This window comes from Streptopelia decaocto (genome assembly GCF_964273445.1).
Source record: "Streptopelia decaocto genome assembly, chromosome: 15".
NCBI classification, from domain to species: Eukaryota; Metazoa; Chordata; class Aves; order Columbiformes; family Columbidae; genus Streptopelia; species Streptopelia decaocto.
Window position 1 is genome coordinate 4,497,368 of NC_138670.1, and position 19,104 is coordinate 4,516,471.

The following is a 19,104-nucleotide window of genomic DNA, read 5'->3' on the forward strand; positions in this document are numbered from 1 at the left end:
TCCGTCCCCGCGCGCGCGGGCTGCCGGCGGCGGCGCGGGGCGCGTGCGCAGTGCGCGGGCCCCGGCGGGCGGGCGGAGCCGAGCCGAGCCCAGCCGCGCCGCGCCGAGCGCACGGAGCTTTGTGCGGGCGGGCGGACGGACGCACGGACGCCGCGAGCAGCGCCGAGCGCCGCGTTCTCCGCTGAGGCCGCCGCCGCCGTCCCCCCCCCGCCAGCAGCATGTCGGGCCGGTCGGTGCGGGCCGAGACCCGGAGCCGGGCGAAGGATGATATCAAGCGGGTGATGGCGGCCATCGAGAAAGTGCGCAAATGGTGAGCGGGCCGCGCCGCGCCGGGACCCCGCGCCCGCCCCCGCTCCCCCCTCACCCTCCGCCGCCCCCCGACCCCCGCGCCGTCCCCTCACGGGGCCGGAGCCCGCCGGGCGGCCGCGGGGGGGCGGGGAGCCGGCGGCACCCAGAAGCCATTTCGCTCCTGCGAGTCACATGAAGGCGGCGGCGGCGTGTGAGGGCGAGAGGCGGCTCCATTGTGCGGCCGAGCCCCCTGCCCGCCGCCCCCCGCCGCTCCCGCTGCCCCCGGCCCGCCGCCCCGCGGGGCCCGGGCCGCGCCGGGGGGTGCCGGAGGCGGGCGGCGGGTCGGGCCCGGCTCCTCCCGCCGCCCTCCCGACAAAGGGCCCTGAGGAGCGGGCCTGGGGCAGCCCCGCCGCCCGCTCTCTGTGCAACAGCTCAAAGAAGTATTCTTTCTTTTTTTTTTTTTTTAAACCGTTAAAAATACCTCTGCAATGTGACAGAGTGTTTCTTTTATTATTTTTATTATTACACACTTATTTATTTATTTTACCCTTCAAGTTCACGCAGCAAACCCGGGCGCGATCGTGTCCCGCTGTTGTAAATCCCGAGCGGAGCAGGAGAGAGCGCGGATCTGCCGCTAGAATTTGGTTTAAATGCTATAATTGAAGGTTGTACCCCTGGTATAATAATTCCCTTTTGTTAGGCCTTAAACGTGTCTTGGCATTTTCCCGCTTTTGTCTTTTTCTGCTTTTGTTAGGAAAATCCACATGAGGTGTTTAAACAATACAGTGAAAGAGTCGCTGCAACGTTCTGCAGCGTGTCCAGGGTTTTGGGATGGGATAACGAGCAGTGGGACTTGAGAGTGAATCTCTTTCTTCCAGCAAGTTCAGTAGTATTTGTGCATGTGTCTTAAAATACTTTCTTTAAACATTTGAAACCCATGGGAAAATTCCCTTGGCTTAGTATTAACCTGCATAACTCAGCTTTTTAGAACCTGCTAAAATAAGGGAACGCTTGTATCGCAACCCACAGCTAATGCTTCGCTTTCATTAAAAGAAAAGCAAAATACAGCGTTAAATGTGTATTATTCGGGCGAAGCGGATTGTTGCGTTTTAAATGGGCTTGAGCAGATGAATGGGCCCGTTGGCTTGAGCCGGACAAAGAATCGGGACGTGTGTCCAGTAACGTGGGGCACGAGCTGGGATTTCACAGGATCCAGCTGTTGTGTGGGGAGCTGGAGCAGCCCCAGCACCGCAGTTCCGTGGGGTTCAGGAACTCTCTTCCACTTGGGTGGTGGTTTAAAGTGCTGTTTGCTGACCAGCTTTGAAGGGTCAGAACAATGTGTAGTGGTGTGACAGGACTTTTGTTCAGATAGGAGCATTGTTGGATGTGTGGGACTATTCTGGCTGTAGGTATTTCATTCATGAGCGCAGCATACTTTGAATCCTCGTTCGTGGATTCCAGAGAGGAGTAGAGGCAGAAGCTTGGCCATTCAACAAAATGTCTAATTTATTTATTTTTTCTTGGCAAGGGCTCTTTGCCATGGTGTTAGTTGCTATGGCTTCCTTTATAAAACATAAATCTTATGGTATAAATAGACTTTGTACGTTTTAACCCTCAGGAGAAACAACTTTCCTGTACAGAATCATGCAGTGTTTCTTTTGATTATTGTCAGAAATATTCATATGGATTTTTGTGTGTGCATCTCGCCAGCATTTCCATAAACCATTCAAAGAAATCATCACGTGATGGTGAATCTCGTGATTCCCCCCACCTGCAGTCAAGTACATTGGGAACTTAGCAAGAGAGATGTGCCTTGTGGTTTAAATGTTTTGTGGGACTTGGTTTGCACGAAATTGAACTTGACACACTAGCAATTCCTGCATCTTTGGGAGAGCCACATAGGCGATTTCCAAGTGTGCAGTTCCATTTGCATAATAGGAGCAATTTGTTGCCATCCACAGCTCTTCTGTGGAAATGCAGCCACTGAAAATCAGAATACCTTGCACCCAACATTTCACAGAACAGAGTTTTCTGAGGCTGGTGTGCTTGTAGCGCTGTGTGCCGAAGATGAGAGGCAGAATGAGCTGCAAACTCTTTCAAGGGGCCGGTGGCTCCGGTGTGTGCTGCCCGAAGCCCTGCTGGCCCGTGGCGGTGCACAGCAGCCTCGCCGAGTGCCTGCACCGCCACATCGGCCAACGTACCGGTTGGAAAGCACTTTCTATCAGGGCAGACTTTGTTCCTGAGAAAATACCCATCCGTTCTTGGACAGCGAGCCCTTTGATGCAGGTACCCTGTCTTCTGGTGTGTTTGTAGAGCGCCGGGCACTTCTGGTATCACTGGAACTTCGTAGTAAGCAGTGAAGTTGTTACGTTTTTATCTTGAGATTAATGTAACCGTATCTGCTTTGTTTAAACCACTCTTGTGAATGAGTATCTATTTTAGAAAACACATAGCACGTGTCTTGCAGAATACACGGTTGTGTTGTATTTGTGTAGCAGAAGTGTTAAATTTCCATGGCTAAGAGGGCAGTTCTACTTTTTTAACAGTACTTACAATTTTTCTTTCAGTCTGTTTTACAAAATCCTCTGAGTTAATTTTATCTCAATGAATTTTGAAAGGTACAGGATTGGTTTTTTGTCTTTAAAGATTGACGGGTATGCGTAGATTTTAAATGGGTTCTCAAGACAAGAGAGGCAAAAAGCTATCGTGCCCTCAACAAGCATTAGGAGAATAATGGGAACACTCTTGTTTTATGAAAGTCTGATTTATTAAATGAAAGAAAATGCAGACATTTATTAAAAGACAAGTAATGGCCAGGAGGCAAGCATAAGTGGTAGCACGTCTTGGGAGGCAGTGAAATAATTTGCAGGGGTATGTATAGTAGCACTGCTGAGCTTTTGGACAACTGTGCAAACATATAAGGCTGGAGGGATGATATGGCTGAGGAAGCAAGGTCTCCTGGTCCAGAGAATGCACCAGGAAAGAGGAGATCTCATCGTGTTGCCCCGTTTTTAAATTGTTCTATCTTCACAAAAGTCATTTGATCTTTTTCTCATCCATCAAAGCCACAACCTAGGATAGTGACAGCACTTTAGGAAGAAGAGGTGAACTTGGAGAACTGATAAAAGTACTTACAGAAAGTGCTAAATATTTACGATGGCGGGGAATTGGCTGTAGAGCCGGGCTTGTCTTGGGATGTAGCTTAAAACAAAGCGTGTTGTGTAAAAGTTGAGGAGCAAAGTCACCGCGGGTAGTGAGATCGTGTTGCCCGGCGCCGTTGGTTGGGATGGCGAGCTGTGGCCGGTTGGAGTAGAATTTCTAGACAATACTGCTGTAGCATTTCTGTTCTGTCTCCATTCAGACTTGCTAAAATATTTTTCCATGGTATGTAATGCTCTGAGATTGAGCTTCTTGCAGGTTTTGCTGCTCATGCTTCCTTTTTAAAGTAGGCTTTCACTCTGAAAAGTACTTATGAGATAGAGCTTCCTAACATGTTGTCTTTGGAAAAATACTATTTGCCACTACTGGATTGCCACCCTGGTTCAGTCTGGCTACATTGCCTGGGTTTGGTTTCCTACTAAGATTGTAGTTCAAGCAGTTGCAGTAAAAATACCCAGAACCGTGCTGAAGTACTGTGGTGGCCCAAAAATGCTGTTACTGTGCTTGAATTATGATGCGTTTTTTCTGGCTTGTGGTTGTTTCTTTTTGAGCCGGGACGTGCTCTCTGACTCCGGTGGAAGCTGGATGTACGTTAAAGGTAGAGTTTTGTCATGCGTAAGCTGTGTGTTTCTTTACTCTAACAAAAGGTGCTTGTTGCAATGTGGAACGTAGCAGAACTTGCTCAAAAATGTGCTGGTCTGTGGAAGTTAAAGGCGACTCTCATAATGTACCATATTTAGATGAACTCAGGGAGAAAGTGTCCTTAACTGTTAGTCTCTGTCCCTTCATACTACATGGGCTTTTATTGTATTTGTAGCGTGGTCAAGAAATACCATGTATGTTTGGGGCTACTTCACGTTGGTCATTAGACGAACATCTACATAGTGATAGGCGTGCTCTGAAAAGCAAAAAAACCATCTGTTTTTGTGCATCTCACAGCACTTCGTGTGTATAATAATGGCATTTTCTTTCCCATTCCCCTTTCTCCTTTGCTTGATCCCACAGGGAGGTCATAATTCTGTGATTTTCACCAAACTCTGTTGCAATGCAAGTGAGTGTGATGTGATAAATTCAGCATTATGACGTCACTTCGTGATCATCAACAGAAGATGGGGTATGTGGGAGCAAATCCTTGTGTAAATACAGATCGCTGTGATAAATGATAGTCACGGTAAAAGGCCAAACAGGTGTGAAAGCCTTTTCTTGAATGATAATATATTGGCAATAAGGGCTTTCTGTTTCTGTGCCGTCAAATGTCTTTAGTGCTGGTTTCTGCTGCAGAAGCTGCCTTGACGCTTTATGTATAAGTGTAATATACAACACTTGTGTTTGCTCACTGGTATATTACTTTTATACACAGAATAGGATATTCATCTTTGGAGCTTTAGTGTTAATAGACAAAATATAAATATATTTAAGAGTCTTGGGCTATTTAGAATGGGGAATTGAGTATATAATTATGTAAGTTCTAGGATATTAGTATGCCTCAGGCATAAGCACTAAAGAAGTGTTGATACTACTGCTTACCCCACATATCCTTGGCTGTCCTTTAAATGCTGTGCAGATATGGTTCACAATTTAAAAATGCTTTAACACAATTTCAGATAAATGTAAGGATTTGTTTTTGTTGTATTGACTAGTTTCTGAATTTACTCTAACTATATACTTAAGATACTTTTCAGTATGGAAGATTTAAAGAAAAGATCTTGTATATATTTCAAGTTTTACCACTTTCCATTGTTGTTATGCCTGTGTCATTCATGGAGGAACAGGAGAGGTTTGAAACCAGATTTTTATTGTTTGTGAAGCTATGGAGCTTGTCAGCTAGACATGGGCAAGTAAAGTTGGTAATTGCCAGATTTTTAGGCTGAATGACTCTCAGGCTGATGTTGTTCCTCTACATTGTCCAATCCACTAGTCAATATAGAGATCAACCTATGTAGCAGTAATGCAACAGTGTATGGTGCAAAAAAAATATTGCCTAGTATTGCTTAACAAAGATGGAATTCTGGTCGGGGTCCCTGGACAAGAGGGTTCAACAGCAGATCCATTTTACAGACAGGAAAACAGGTGGAGAATCTACCTGTAGTTTCACAACAGAATGGGCTTGTGCCCACGAGTTCATTAATTCCTTGTTCCTACTCCAGCATTTGGTCAGCGAGAATATTTTGTAGTTTCTGCAGCGTTTAGCAAACTTATTGTTATGGGCAGCGTCAGTGAATCGTCAGTTCTAATGAAATGAAAAGGAAAGTCCCTGGTCAGCAGGTTGGGATGGTGTCTTTGCACAAAAGATAAACAGTGAGTGTTCAGAGTAGAAGTGGTTGTGGGGATTTGGGTATTTTGGTTGGTTGGTTTAGTTTTTGTTTTGAAATAGAAGGATAGTAAGTATTACTGATGATATTCTAAGCTTTATTTACAATAAACATCTTAAATCCTGGATTTATTTACCCTCTTGACCCTAAATGTCTGAAAGTCATTGCATTTCTTTGTTAACAAATTGGTGTTTGTGTTGCCAATGATTTTATTAAGTTTCAGAGGAGCTCGTCTTCTTTCTTCCTATGAATACTTTTATGGTCTTAAATGTTCAATACCGTAAATGCTCACACCTGTAAAATATTTGAATAATAGCAGTGTGATGTTGGGTTTTCTTTTTAGCCATAAGTGTTTGCAGGACTGGGATGTCGATGTGCTTCCATCACAAAAATATCCTTATTCCCATTGTTGTCTGAATTACTGTGTATTGAGTTCAGTAAAAAAATCCCTATAGCTGAGGGTTATCAATATTTAAAGTGGTGTTTAAGAAGCTCAAAAGAATTAAAATGTCAGGGCTAACTTTAATACTAGAAAGAAAAAGTTACTAATATAGGTTTCCTCCTGTGTTCTACAGTCTGTCCAGTGAAGATGCTGTGTGAGGCTGCTTTGAGATGCTAACAGGTATCTTGAACTTTTGGTTTTCCAGTGCAGCATCTCTAAGTAATATTTTGCTGTAGGAAAAGACTAAAATCTTGATTTATTTTTTTAAAGCATTTATTCACCTCTCTCTACACCCAAAACAAAACCCCAGCTGGTTTTATTTCCATAATTTCAAAGATTTTCTTAAGTAGAAATAAGTTTAGTTTGTCTTGTATCATTAAAATATATATATATTTATATATCATGGTCATCCCTTCAAAATTAAGTACACTCTCATTATTGACATGCCCTCATCTCTGTGGTCATTTTTATCACATTTAGCATTAGAGCTCCATATCAGCGTAAAATGGGGTTTTGACGTACTTTAGCCGTCCAGCATACCCAAGGGGATGTATCTAAACACACTGAGGAGAAACTGCTCCAAGAAGAGCCGTAGGAAAGAAATTAATCTGAAATAGTTTTGTGCTTGATTTAAAAGATTCTTGTGGAAAGAATCTTATCAAATCACATATAAAGCTGCCTTTTTTTTTTGGTTTGTTTCTTAGATAGGAAAGTGTCTTCTCCAAAGGGAGAACAAGTAAGATTTGCTTTAGTAGCTAAACAAATAGTCAGGAGGATGTTTGTGGCATTTGTACAATGTGGCTGCTTTTGATTCTGGAAGCCCTTTCTAAAAATGGAGCGATCACATATGTATTTGGAGTCACATCCAGCTTCTCCCATCCTGCAAGGATTGTTTTGTTTTTTTTAACTGTAACTGGATCTCAAATCTATTATTTAAATATGTTTTTTAAAAAGAAGAATGCTTGAGATCTCGTGCCAAATTAATTTCAGATGTTCCTGAATTTTTAATGGAATCGGTCTTCGTTGTTAACTTTGAATCGATCCATTTGCAGAGCTATATTCCAAACCAGCAGTTGTAATCTGTGACCTGAAAACTGATCACAGGATTGTGATTAAATTTCTCTGGCACTGTGGACATTCCTTTAATATTCTGATGTAAAGGGCTCAAGGAATTCATCCTTTAAGTGTTCAGCATCCTTTCCATCCCTGTGACTGCGTGACCCCTCCAACCAGATTTCCTTCACAATTTACCGGTGTGACTCTCCAGAGTCTGAATTCTGCATCCCGGCACATATTGCTGCCGATGAGGCTGTTGGTTCTAAGACTAGAATTTCAGAGCTGCCTGACAGGAGCGTTGAGTGAACGTTAAATTGCTAGCAGCAAATTTCTACCCAAAATAAACCTAAGTTGGTCAAAATGCACTTAGATTTCTAATACCATTAAACAGCTTCAGGACAATCAAACCACACTGGTCTGTCTAAAACCTCTTCTGCTGTCTAGAAACTTAAGTGAAAATTGTAGGCATTAAATCTGCATTTTCAGTAGCTGTTCTTCTTAACTGTATCTTTAATCCAGATCTTATTACTGCTACTGCAGTTTTTCATGTAGTCAGGTAACAGCCCTGAGAAATCTGGAGGTTAGCAGTGCTCTAACAAGTTTTTGAAATGCAAAGAACAATTTGCACAATGCAGCACTAAAGACTATGTAATAGACATCATCCTACTTAATAGCCTATTTAAATCCTTGACAACTTACAATAGTAGATCACTTTCTTTTGAATCCGAAGTTTAACTTTAATTGTCCTGCATTGTGATTTTATAGGGAGAAGAAGTGGGTGACAGTTGGCGACACATCCCTAAGGATTTACAAATGGGTACCAGTAACAGAACCAAAAGTCGATGATGTAAGTATCCTGCAGATATCTCGCTTTTTTCCGAGGTGTAGACACTGATGTTTAGGGACAGTCAAAAGAAATTTGCTCTCTCTGCTTCGAGCCTTTTTAAGCTAAGGCTGGTGTGGGTCTTGCAAGTGTTTGAATATAAATGCTCCAGGGAAAACGTTGATCTCTACAGAAAGTGATGGTGATGGTTCAGTGGGTGTCAGTCTTCCCGGAGTCAGCTTGGATCAGTTCTCAGATAACTGTTACACGGTTGGCTTGAAACTGATTTTTGAAACCTTTCTCCAACATAATACCGGGGAGGGAAAGCTAAGACATAAATTACTTTTCCCCTCTTTCTGCCTGAAGCTTTAAAGGAAAGTAGCTGGTTTACAACTGTGTGGAGAAGGTATTCCGTCTGTGCATCACTGCTGTTTTGCTCAAAAATTGGTGCAGAACACTGAAGTAGGGGTAGGAAAGTCCTCCGAAACTGAGAGCACTTGTATTAAATCCGATTTCATTCACCTGTGAAGGAGCAGACGGTGTACTTACTTTTTACTAGAACAGGAGAATGGGATCTTTTTTACTGCTTTATGTTTCAAATGGAAGTTCTTTGATTTTAGTGAATACAAATTAGATTACTTCCCCCTTCACATGTTGTTCCTAAGCCACTTTGACATTTCTTTGAACTGGAATTAGAGAATTAGCTAGGCTCTTTCCTCCTCCTAGTTTTGGAAGGCTGTTGTAGAACCTCACCACTTTGATGGTTAAACCTTTAAAAGAAAAAACCTTTAAAAAGAAAAAAGCTCAAACCTGAGAGAGATTATGTCTCCTCTGAACTTTCATTTTGCAAAGGTAAAGAAGTCCACGTGCTTTCACCTCTGTTACACATATTAGGGAATAAAATCTGGCTTCTCTGAAGTAACAATACAATTTTAAAATAAGCCTAATAATCTGTTTAAAATAGAGGGAATAGTCCTTCCGGGTATCACATGTTGAACTTCTGCAGTCTTAGACAATATTTGATTGTGGTTTTAGTTCCTCCCCTTGTTGGAGGTCACTGTCTTATCCAATGGGATGGATTGACGAGCGTTCTTCCTAGAGTCAGGCTTTTAATTGTGTTCTGAGCGGGCACGCAGGATCCTCCAAAAGCAGCGCAGCTGCTTTTTCTCCTACGAGACCAATTACATCACGTCTTAATTGCAAATGCTGCATCCGTTAGCAGGCGCGGATTTCCATGTGATGGATGCCACTGTCTCCTCCTTTGTTTTACCGCATGCAGTCCATACTGCCCTTCGGTCAGGAGCGTGTCGTGACCTATTGTTTGTGCAGCACTGTCTTGCTTATGCGCTTTGTTTTAGGCCAGTCTGGGTTTTCTTAATTCATCTTGTAGTTTTAATGAAGAAGCAGCATGAATTGTAGAGAAGTAGGAGGTTTCTGCAGTGTTAGTCGTTGAGAAAGAGGTAAAAAACTGTCTCTAGCTTAAAAATTCTAGATCTGTTCTCATTCCTGTTGTGCGTGCACACATGTTGTCTAGGTGTATTCTACAAGCTTTCTGATCTGGAGGGGAGAACGTATTTAGTTTTGTAGCAGTGGATGTGCATAAACTGTACAGTGAGCAGAGTTACCAGCTCAGAAATTGCAAATGTCATGAGTGGTAGCCCTGTCGCTGGTCAGCGATATTGTTCTTCCCTTCTCCTGGTGCAGCAGAGATTGTTCTGACCTTGCTTTTGTAGCTCTTTGGACGGAGTACACAGTTAGCAGCCAGCACCTCCCAAGTTCTCTGCCTCAGTTCCAACAAGCCACTTGATCCATTCCCTCTTTGTAGAATGAGGGGTATGATTGAGAAATTTTGTACTTTTTACAAAAATTGTGCAGTTGTTTGAAGATGAAAAATGTGTTTAAGTGCTAACACACTTATTTCTGGATAAAAACCTATATATCCTAGTGTTTTGTGTCACGAAGAATACAGTGAGAAAAACAGCCTGTAGTTATTTGGGCTAATACATTATTGATAATGTCAGTGATTATTGCCTTGGGTTTATTTCTCACTTGAAATTAAGTGAGATGCTTTCAGAAGCAATGAGTGGGAAGGGTTTTATATTGCAACATGGATTTCTCTTTGTGGTGATAGTATCATTTGTTCGTGGTAACTCTTGTTTTTCAGAAAAATAAGAATAAGAAGAAAGGTAAAGATGAAAAATCTGGCTCTGAAGTGACCACTCCAGAGAACAGCTCCTCTCCAGGGATGATGGACATGCATGGTGAGTGGGACGTCAGCCCCGCTGGCCCTGCTCTGAAAGTACCGCCTAGAAGTGAAAACAGATACTCATTTGGCACCTTGGACTTGTGTGGATGTACTGACAGTTTTTTAAATGCCATTTGTATTTGGGCTGTGTGGGTAAAAAAATGATAGTGGAGCTAAAATGAAAATAAAAATAGAAATATCTATCATTCAAAATACTACACTCGGGTGAAGTAGTAATTCTGTTGAGTTTGCTTCTTGAAGAACCAAAAGACCTCAGTGGCACCTGCTAAAATTTGTGCAGGTTTTGTACTTTTTAACTCGGTAGGTGAGTCAGGCCTCGGTGTGTGAGCGCCAGGGCAGCGAGCTCTGGGTCTCTGCTGTCTTCCTTTGGCTTCAGCTTGATGAAATTAACTGGTTAATAGAACATTTTTTTGCTTGCCACTCTGGTACTATTAGATGATTTTTTCTCTTTAAGTGTGAATTGTTGAGTGTTAAGCTGGTGTTTATTACAGAGGAGCTTGCACGGCTCAGCTCTGTACAATTTTTTACCTTCTAGGTGTTTGAATAACAATTATGGCTGAAAATGCAGCACTATTTGAACCGAGAACAGGGGTTCTCTTTTTAGTGGGTTGTAATTTTTTAATTTCATTTTTATTTGCGTTGCCTCCTGGTTATTTTTTGCGGTGTTCAGAGCGAGTATTGTCTGGCAATTAAAGGATCGAGCAGGATTTTCACAGATCTGGATTAATTTTTCATTTGTTTCAAACTTCTGAGCTTTTACCTTGGTCACATCATTTAATTTTCTTAAGTCTTGTTTCTCCCATCTGTGAGGTGAATATAATACTTCGGTTTTTTTATCATGTATCACAGGAAGAGGGTTCGGGCAGAGTATTTCCTGTTAACTACAGAGACACGATCTGTGCTGCAGAAAGTTACTGTGATCCAAGTTTTTGGAGGCTAGAGAATATTCTGGACAATTTTCCCTTAGAAACTATTGGCATTGAGACTGGATGTTATATTTTACCTTCATGGGGTTCATTTGGAAGAGATCTGAGTTAGACACTCTTGGTTTTATTGTATAATATTAGTTAGAGCACCTTTTCTGATTTTTGTTAACTTCTAGAAAATTCCTCTATTACAACATAGGCTGCAAGAGCAAAAATTGTGGTGGTGTGGAAAAAAGTTAGATGTAGTGCTGGTCTAAATGCTTGGACTGGATCCCCAATGAGCCAGACTGTATCTTGTGTTATCAGGGAATAATATAGGGAAAATATGGAAGGATTAAGGTGTGCTTTTTATCTTGTCAAATTAGTTTTAGGTGTTTTTTTTTTTTACCTTTTTTGTTAATAGATGACAACAGCAACCAGAGTTCAATAGCTGATGCTTCTCCAATAAAACAAGAGAACAGTAGTAATTCCAGTCCAGCACCAGAACAGAACTTGTCAACACAAGCAGACAGCACTGAAGTCAAGTCTGACGAAACTCAGGCAGAAGCGAAGGAGCAGCCTGGTTCAGAAGGTGAGCTGAAAACACCATCTTCAGAGCCAAACAAAAAATGTTATCCTTTAGTGCATCATTTATTTGCTTATCTGTTTTAAGAACTGAATAATAACAATTCAAAATAAATCGTTTTGGATTCTCAGCACTTATGAGAAAATGGGCCATAATCTGTCTGGCCTACCGGTGATCCTTCCGTGCAGCTGGAAAGGTCAGATTGACATTCAGGGTGTTTTCAGAGAGGAAAAAGAAGTGTTACAGTATTACATTGCAGTTGCACACAGATTAAAAGTATGTATAGGTTAAGAGATTGTTCCGAACCTCACTCTTTAAATGTTATTTTGGGTAATTGAAACGTGCCCTGTATTTATATTCTCAGGACTGTAACTTTTTTCATCCTATGATAACAGATAAAAGATGTCCCTAACACCATTCTAATGATTTGGTTGCAGAATTCTTCCCATAGCAAAGCAATTAAATTACACCCTCCCGATTTAGTTCTTAGCTCAGTAGATGCACTAACCAATTTAAATTTAGAGCTTTTATCTTGGTAATACCAGAATGGTTAAGTATGTTAAATGTCGTCATTGTTAATTGGGGTTAAAATTTGACAACTGAGTCGTCACCAAATAGGAATAAATCAGAACACCATATCCTTCAAAGAAAATCTCAGCTAACATTTTTGGTCATGGTGAACAGTGAGGATTTACTCGTTGGTCTGACATTGTCTGAACCCCCTTGTGTGAAGCTGTGACATAGTGTACGTGCTTCTCGGACTAAATTTAGTTTCAGGGACAATCATACCAAGTTCTCTGGAATAGTTCCAGAGCCAGTTGCTAGAAGATGAAAGGGAGAGGTAATGGCAAAAAATACATGTTATTAATGTATTTTTTTCTATTGGTTATATGCCATGTTTAAAAATTTATGAAATAATTATTTATCTACTGAAGAGTTATGAGCAATTAAACCCCTGGAATTGTGACACTATTCAGCAGGATACAGTTAATGACCTTGTATGTCTGTCTCATGTTACTACACCAATATCAGGGAGGTTTCTTAAGGCCAGGGGACAGTTTGGAGGGTCAGAAATGCCTCCTATGGACTTCTTAAAGAAAACAGGTGCATTCAGGACATTCTGATAGGCATACAAGTCATCACAGGCACCGGGATAGCTCAGGGCCATGCCGTTCGGAGCCTGGATCCCCTTGCCCAGTGAGTGGGGATTGTCAGCGGCACCTGGAAGAGACCAGAGCAGCTCGAGGTGTTTTCCTGTACTGAGAAGATGTGCGGATCACAGTGCTCCTTAGCCCAAGTTGCAATGTGTGCCGAGACATCCACAACAGTAATTGAAATTCCTTCTGACCCTCGGGACTTGTTTCTTTATCAGTAGGAACATGCTTTTCTGGTGAGACATGGAAAGGAAGATGATTCTGTCCGAGTGTGCTGAATGTGATCTTTGAGACTGCTCATCACAGGTGTCACTTCATGTTGAATTCAGTCTGAGAAGCTTTCAGAAACGCCTGTGATGCTTTTTGTACAGTACACTAGAAAAATATTCATATGCTTTAACCCTGAGTCCTCTGTAAATCTTGCCTTAAGAGAGAAAGAGAAGGATTTAAAAACAAACAAAAACCCCCACAATCAAACAAACAAACAGGAAAAGTGGCAGCATGTAAGAGCTATAAGGAGCTGGAAGACTTCTCCATGAGTATGCACTAGAATTAAAAAGTCTGCAACCTTAATGGTTAAGCTAGCTAGCTGAATTTCCAAATCACAATTCAGCCCTTTTTGTACCTGTTTTTCATTTTGGTTTGAAGGAAGTTTCCTTGAGGTCGTCCCGTTTGCAATGTTTATGTTGAAACTTGTTTGCTAATAGTGTTGACGTGATTCTGTGTCGCAGGGTGTGCAGGAGCTTGGCTCCCTCTAGGGACTGAGCCCAGCCACTGGATGCTGTTTAGTTCATTATATTGATACTGTCACACATGCTGTTGGTAATGGTTACATGTGGGTGAAATTGATGCGTTTGGGATGTTGCTAATGAGAAGGCATCCTAAAAGTTCCTGCTGAATGCTTTCATTTGTTGGCTTAAAATTCTTTCTTGACATTTCAGATACCTCTGATGAACAGAATTCACAGTCTTCAATGGAAAATTCCGTGAATAGTTCAGAGAAAGCAGAAATTCAATCCTCTGGAGAAAACGATATAATTACAGAGGCATCTAAAAACTCTCAGGTAACTTTAAGCGCAAAAGCCCAGTTATTTGGAATTTGGAAAAGAGGATTTTTACCAAAAAGCAAATGTAAGGAGGCCAGTTGTGTATTTAGACTTATTTCCAAAGTTGATGACAGTAAAGCAGCCATAGACTATTAGATGTATCTGGTTTTGTGGTTAATTGGATTGTCTTCTTGCATGTCACATAATTTGGACAGTAAAACTAGATGGGTCTGGTTTACTTCTCAGTTTCCTAAACCAGTCTCTGTTAGTTTTGTAAGGGAATATTAAAATTTCACGTTAATAAATTGCCGAGATCTGCGGGCAGAGCGCAGCTCAGTCCGTTGCTTTTCCTTGTGGGTGGTTGGCTTGTTCCAGCGCACACCTCGCGCTTTCCAAACCTTGCGTGTTCCGTCCTGCAGAGCTTGCTTTGGCTGCAGCGGGAGGAAATCAGTGTGCGCTGGGTGTGGGTTGTACTCCAGTTGTGTTAACATTAAATCGTAAGCTAACGTGAGCTGAGGGAAGTCTGGGTATAACGATGCATCAAGACTCTTGCTTGGAATATTCGCTGTGGGCCCAGCACTAGAATTTTGCCCTTTGTCTGTAGACAACAACAAGTGCTCAGATGTTGAGGTAAGATCACAGAATTACAGAATGTCAGGGATTGGAAGGGACCTCGAAAGCTCATCCAGTCCAATCCCCCCACCGGAGCAGGAAAACCCGGATGAGGTTTCACAGGAAGGTGTCCAGGTGGGTTTCAAATGTCTCCAGAGTAGGAGACTCCACAACCCCCCTGGGCAGCCTGGTCCAGTGTCTGTCACCCTTACTGAGAAGTTGTTTCTTCTCTAATTTAAGTGGAACCTCTTGTGTTCCAGTTTGCACCCATTACCCCTTGTCCTATCACTGGTTGTCACCGAGAAGAGCCTGGCTCCATCCTCCTGACACTCACCCTTTATATATCTGTAAACATTAATGAGGTCACCCCTCAGTCTCCTCCAAGCTCAAGAACCCCAGCTCCCTCAGCCTTTCCTCACATGGGAGATGCTCCACTCCCTTCAGCATCTTTGTAAGTAGTGATTTCAGGAAGCAAATGCACTTGGTCATGTCATTCTCACATGCAGGGTTGCTTTGTATTTTACAAATGACAAGCCAGGGAATTTCTTCGTGGTTTTTGTTTGATGTTTATGGTGCCTGAAATTCAATGCAATGATAATGTGGTTGTTTTTCTTTTCCCCCTCCTTAAGGACTCTGAAGGAGTGCCACCTTCTAAAAAGATGAAAGTAGAGGCTTCCCAACAAAATGTTGAAGAGATTTAGACTATAGATCTTTCTGGTCAGTTTTTATGTAAGGTACATCAGTGGGCTTAATTATAGAACAACCTTACTTAAGCATCTTCTCTTGGATGAGGACAGAACTCCTAACTTTTCAAGTTACCAAGCAAAAATCCAAGAAAGCCTAACAAAGGTTTAACTTCTCAGACACTGAAAACTTTTTCCTGTGAAACAAACATTGAGAACTTTTAAGTTACTGTCTCTGAAATGGTTGGAGTAAACAACTCAGGAGGGGTCTACGCACTGTTTCTAAAGTCAAAATTACAATTATGTTGCTGCTGTATTTTTTTTTTCATTTCTCTATTTAACATTGTAAGATATTTAAGGATGGTACAGGTCAGGTATTAGCTTTCATGTGAAGTTCATTGTTCTGGTGTGATGTCTGCTTTTGTTTTGTGCCTTGTGTTCTGAAAACAGTGCTAACTTTTAAAAGTTGTTTTGCAACTGTCTCCTTTACAAAGTGGCCTATGTTTGTATAATGCCATGTAGTAAGGCTTTTTCTTTTTTTTTTTTTTGTTTTGTTTTGTTTTTAATTTTTAAATCCCTGGTGCTTAAATTTTTAACAAATACAGATCAGGAAGCCATTTTCACTCTTGGAGTCCAAGGAGAAAAAGGAGCTTGATATTTTATTTTAGCAGCTATAGTGGAGATCTTTTATTGAATGCATGGCATTCGCAACTGTAAATTTGGTCTTCTAAATACTTAACTTCATCAGAAGTTAACATGATCTGTTCACCATTTATAGTCCAGATCTGAATATATACTATAACACAGCAGTTAAAATACTTACGTATTAGGTCCAGATATCTGTACTGGGTACAACTTGCTTTACAGAAAAGTTCCACTATGTACATAAATAGGATCAAAGGGATTGATGCACAGTGAATTCATTTAAATTGGTCTTTTTTGATATCATGTTTTCACTGAACTGGATTTCATTGTGTTGTTTCTTTAGAAGATGTTTACTTCTGTGTTCCAGGTTAATACTGTATTGGGGGTTTCTTTCTTTCTTTCTTTCAGCAAGTCTTGTAAATAAGCCTTGTTGTTTCCCGACATCATTGTTAGAAATGTTCTGTTCTTTAGCGTGCTTGCGCTAAACTTGATGCAAAGGCACGAAGTGGGTGCAACTCCCTTCAATTTCACGGCGTGTAGAAGCGCAGAACCGTCTTCTTCGGGCTGTAAGTGCGGTCAGCTTTGTACTTCCAGGGTGAGCTCCCACTTATAAACACCCGGTGTCGGCAGGAACCGCTTATTTCTCGCTTCAGTACGCACGTGCGCGTATGTACATCCATACGTACATCTGTATTGCTGGATCGGGCCCTTAGTCTGTCTTCGCTTTGTGTGGGAGATGGAACTTGTAACTTAAAATATGATCTCACAGCTCTGAAAATGGTTGCATATAGTTTGTAAGCTAAGAACTGTAAATACTTTTTAAAATAATAATAAAAAAATTGCTTCCAGTTGATACATTTTTCATAATTAGCTCTTCATTAAGCTTATTTATTTCTGAATTCTCCAATAGTGAAAATGGCTTGCACTTAGACTACTGTATTGGGTTTGCAATTACCACTTTATTATGGAAAAAGAGGTGGGGAAGTTTGGGGAGGGAACGGAGGGAGGAGTGGGAGCCGTACGGACCTTCTGGAAGGCGGTCGTGGGATTGAACTCCAAATAACGTACAAAACTCAGTTTCAGAACTTTTCCTTTCTGTTGAAATATAAAAAGAATTGGGATTTTAACTGAATAAAATTGGATGACAAATCACTCACGGAAACAGTCTGCTCCGTAATGAGGTTTTTGGGATTTCTGGTCTGATCATGAAGTCCATTAACATTCTGAAAATAAGGAAATGAGGAGCCAAAAAACTGTATTTGCACAATTATATGCAATGAAACAGTAGAATTCTCTCTTGAATTGTGTGTATGCCTAAAATGTGGATAACTGGTCAATGACGATTGATTTGTATGTATATTACATTCAGATTTAAGTGATATTTTGTGAGAAGTTCTATTGATATATTAAATGGGCAAATCTAGAAAGATTCAAACTTTAAAATATTTTTGATTTACTAACTTTTTGTTGGTTTTAATGCTAAAACAAACCAACTCTGATGCCACCTTTGACAAGTAGTCATGTTTACTAATCCCTCTCTTCAGGTGCATCGCGGCAAGCTTTTAATTTTCATTTTGTAGATGTTTCCAAGGGAGTAAATAGACTTTTCGTTTAGAAACTAATTCCTGTACTTTAGAAAGAAATAAAATATATAAATAGCACTAAAAATACCTCAAATTTTTCATTAGATAGAAGCATTTATTGGCATTATTGACATCAACAGGTTTAATTATAAACTTCCTTTTCTCTCCTGTGGCTTCTGCTCAGAACTGTTCATTGTTCTGTGGCTTACACGACAAGGCATCATAACCATGTTCCTAGAGGCTTTATTTCTGGAGTAGTAACGCTTTATTTACAGCTTCTACAGAATACATTCAGAACTTGTGTTTTTTTAACCAGAGATTCTAGTGACAACAGACAACTGAACAAGCAGATAGATTTGGGTTCCTTAGACCTGCTATTGTCAGTCTCTAAGGGAAGAGACTTTGACATTATCTGGTATGAAGAAATCCAAAATAGTGTATAAGACTGTTATTAGTCTTTTTTTGAAGTGCCTGATAACATTTATGGGCCAACGGATGTGATTAAACACATTTTAATGCCAGAAAGTACAGATGGGACCAAACCAGAACATGGAATTCAAATCAACCTGAGGTTTGAAACCAGATATAAATCCAGCTTTTTTTTGGCTTGGACCTATCTCTACCAGAAACTTGTTTTATGAACTCACTGTAAAAGGGTTTATTGAAAGCATTGAGACGTGGAGCAGAAGGAGAGATGTAATTTTCTTCAAGATGACTGAAAGTTCTCATACAGCTAATGTTTTAGAAATAGTGCAAATATCAAGAAGTGCTTCCTTGCTACAATGCTGAATGTTGGAGCTTCAGTTACAAATACATAAAATAGAAAAAAAAATCATTAAAAAAAAAAGAAAAAAAAAAGAAAAAAATAGAAGCAAGCAAGTAAATCAGCTGAGTTTGTGGAACACGCGGGAAGGCCTTCCCAATAAGCGATTTACTCAGCCAAACATTTTATAGCAGAACTATTCCTTGGAATTTTTATGCTTGGGAAAGTAGTTGTTAAACATTCCAAAAAAGTGCTGGCACTTACAAAACAACAAAAAAATAATCAACAAGGCAGTATAAAATATTGGTTTTGGGTGGCTATCTTCATACATAAACATTGTCATGTTTTGGAATGTTCTTTATATCTAAGGGCCTGTTAGAAGGTGTAAAGAATTTTGTTTTCTTCAATACCTAATTGTTTTTCATCTTATGATTTGTGTGTGTGTGTGTTGTACAGCAGTATAATTTTTCACTTATTTATTCCATCGGTAGTTATGGTTTGTACAATGTACAATGGTTTCATTTCAAAAATAAAATAAAAAATCACAACATGAATGCCGTGTGAATGATTTTATCAAGAAACTTAATCTCAGTTTGTTTTTTTTTTTTTAATTACAATAAATTTCTGGTTTTATAAATGGTATTTTAAAATGTCCATTCTATGGTGTTGTCTCATTTGGTAATGTGTAAAATTACTTACCTTTGAGTGGACCAAAGGTTTCTTGATATTGTAGCAGGGCGGGGGCAGTTTGTTGTTGCAACAACAGCAAACAAATAGATGTG

At 40.7% G+C, this 19,104-nt stretch overlaps 1 protein-coding gene across 2 annotated transcripts; it reads left to right on the forward strand.

The window, feature by feature from the left end:
• The first annotated feature begins 64 nt into the window (after positions 1-64).
• On the forward strand, positions 65-18,876 carry BCL7A (BAF chromatin remodeling complex subunit BCL7A). 2 transcript variants are annotated; one of them, XM_082066585.1, is made up of 7 exons: positions 75-310; positions 4,453-4,561; positions 8,023-8,104; positions 10,245-10,341; positions 11,676-11,843; positions 13,933-14,054; positions 15,278-18,876. In XM_082066585.1, the coding sequence occupies exons 2-7, from the start codon at positions 4,527-4,529 to the stop codon at positions 15,347-15,349; spliced, it is 576 nt and encodes a 191-aa protein (XP_081922711.1). In that variant the 5' UTR covers positions 75-310; positions 4,453-4,526; the 3' UTR covers positions 15,350-18,876. The 2 variants fall into 2 exon arrangements, with proteins under 2 accessions (XP_081922710.1, XP_081922711.1); XM_082066584.1 differs by lacking the exon at positions 4,453-4,561 and having other exon boundaries at positions 65-310.
• The last annotated feature ends 228 nt before the right edge of the window (positions 18,877-19,104 follow it).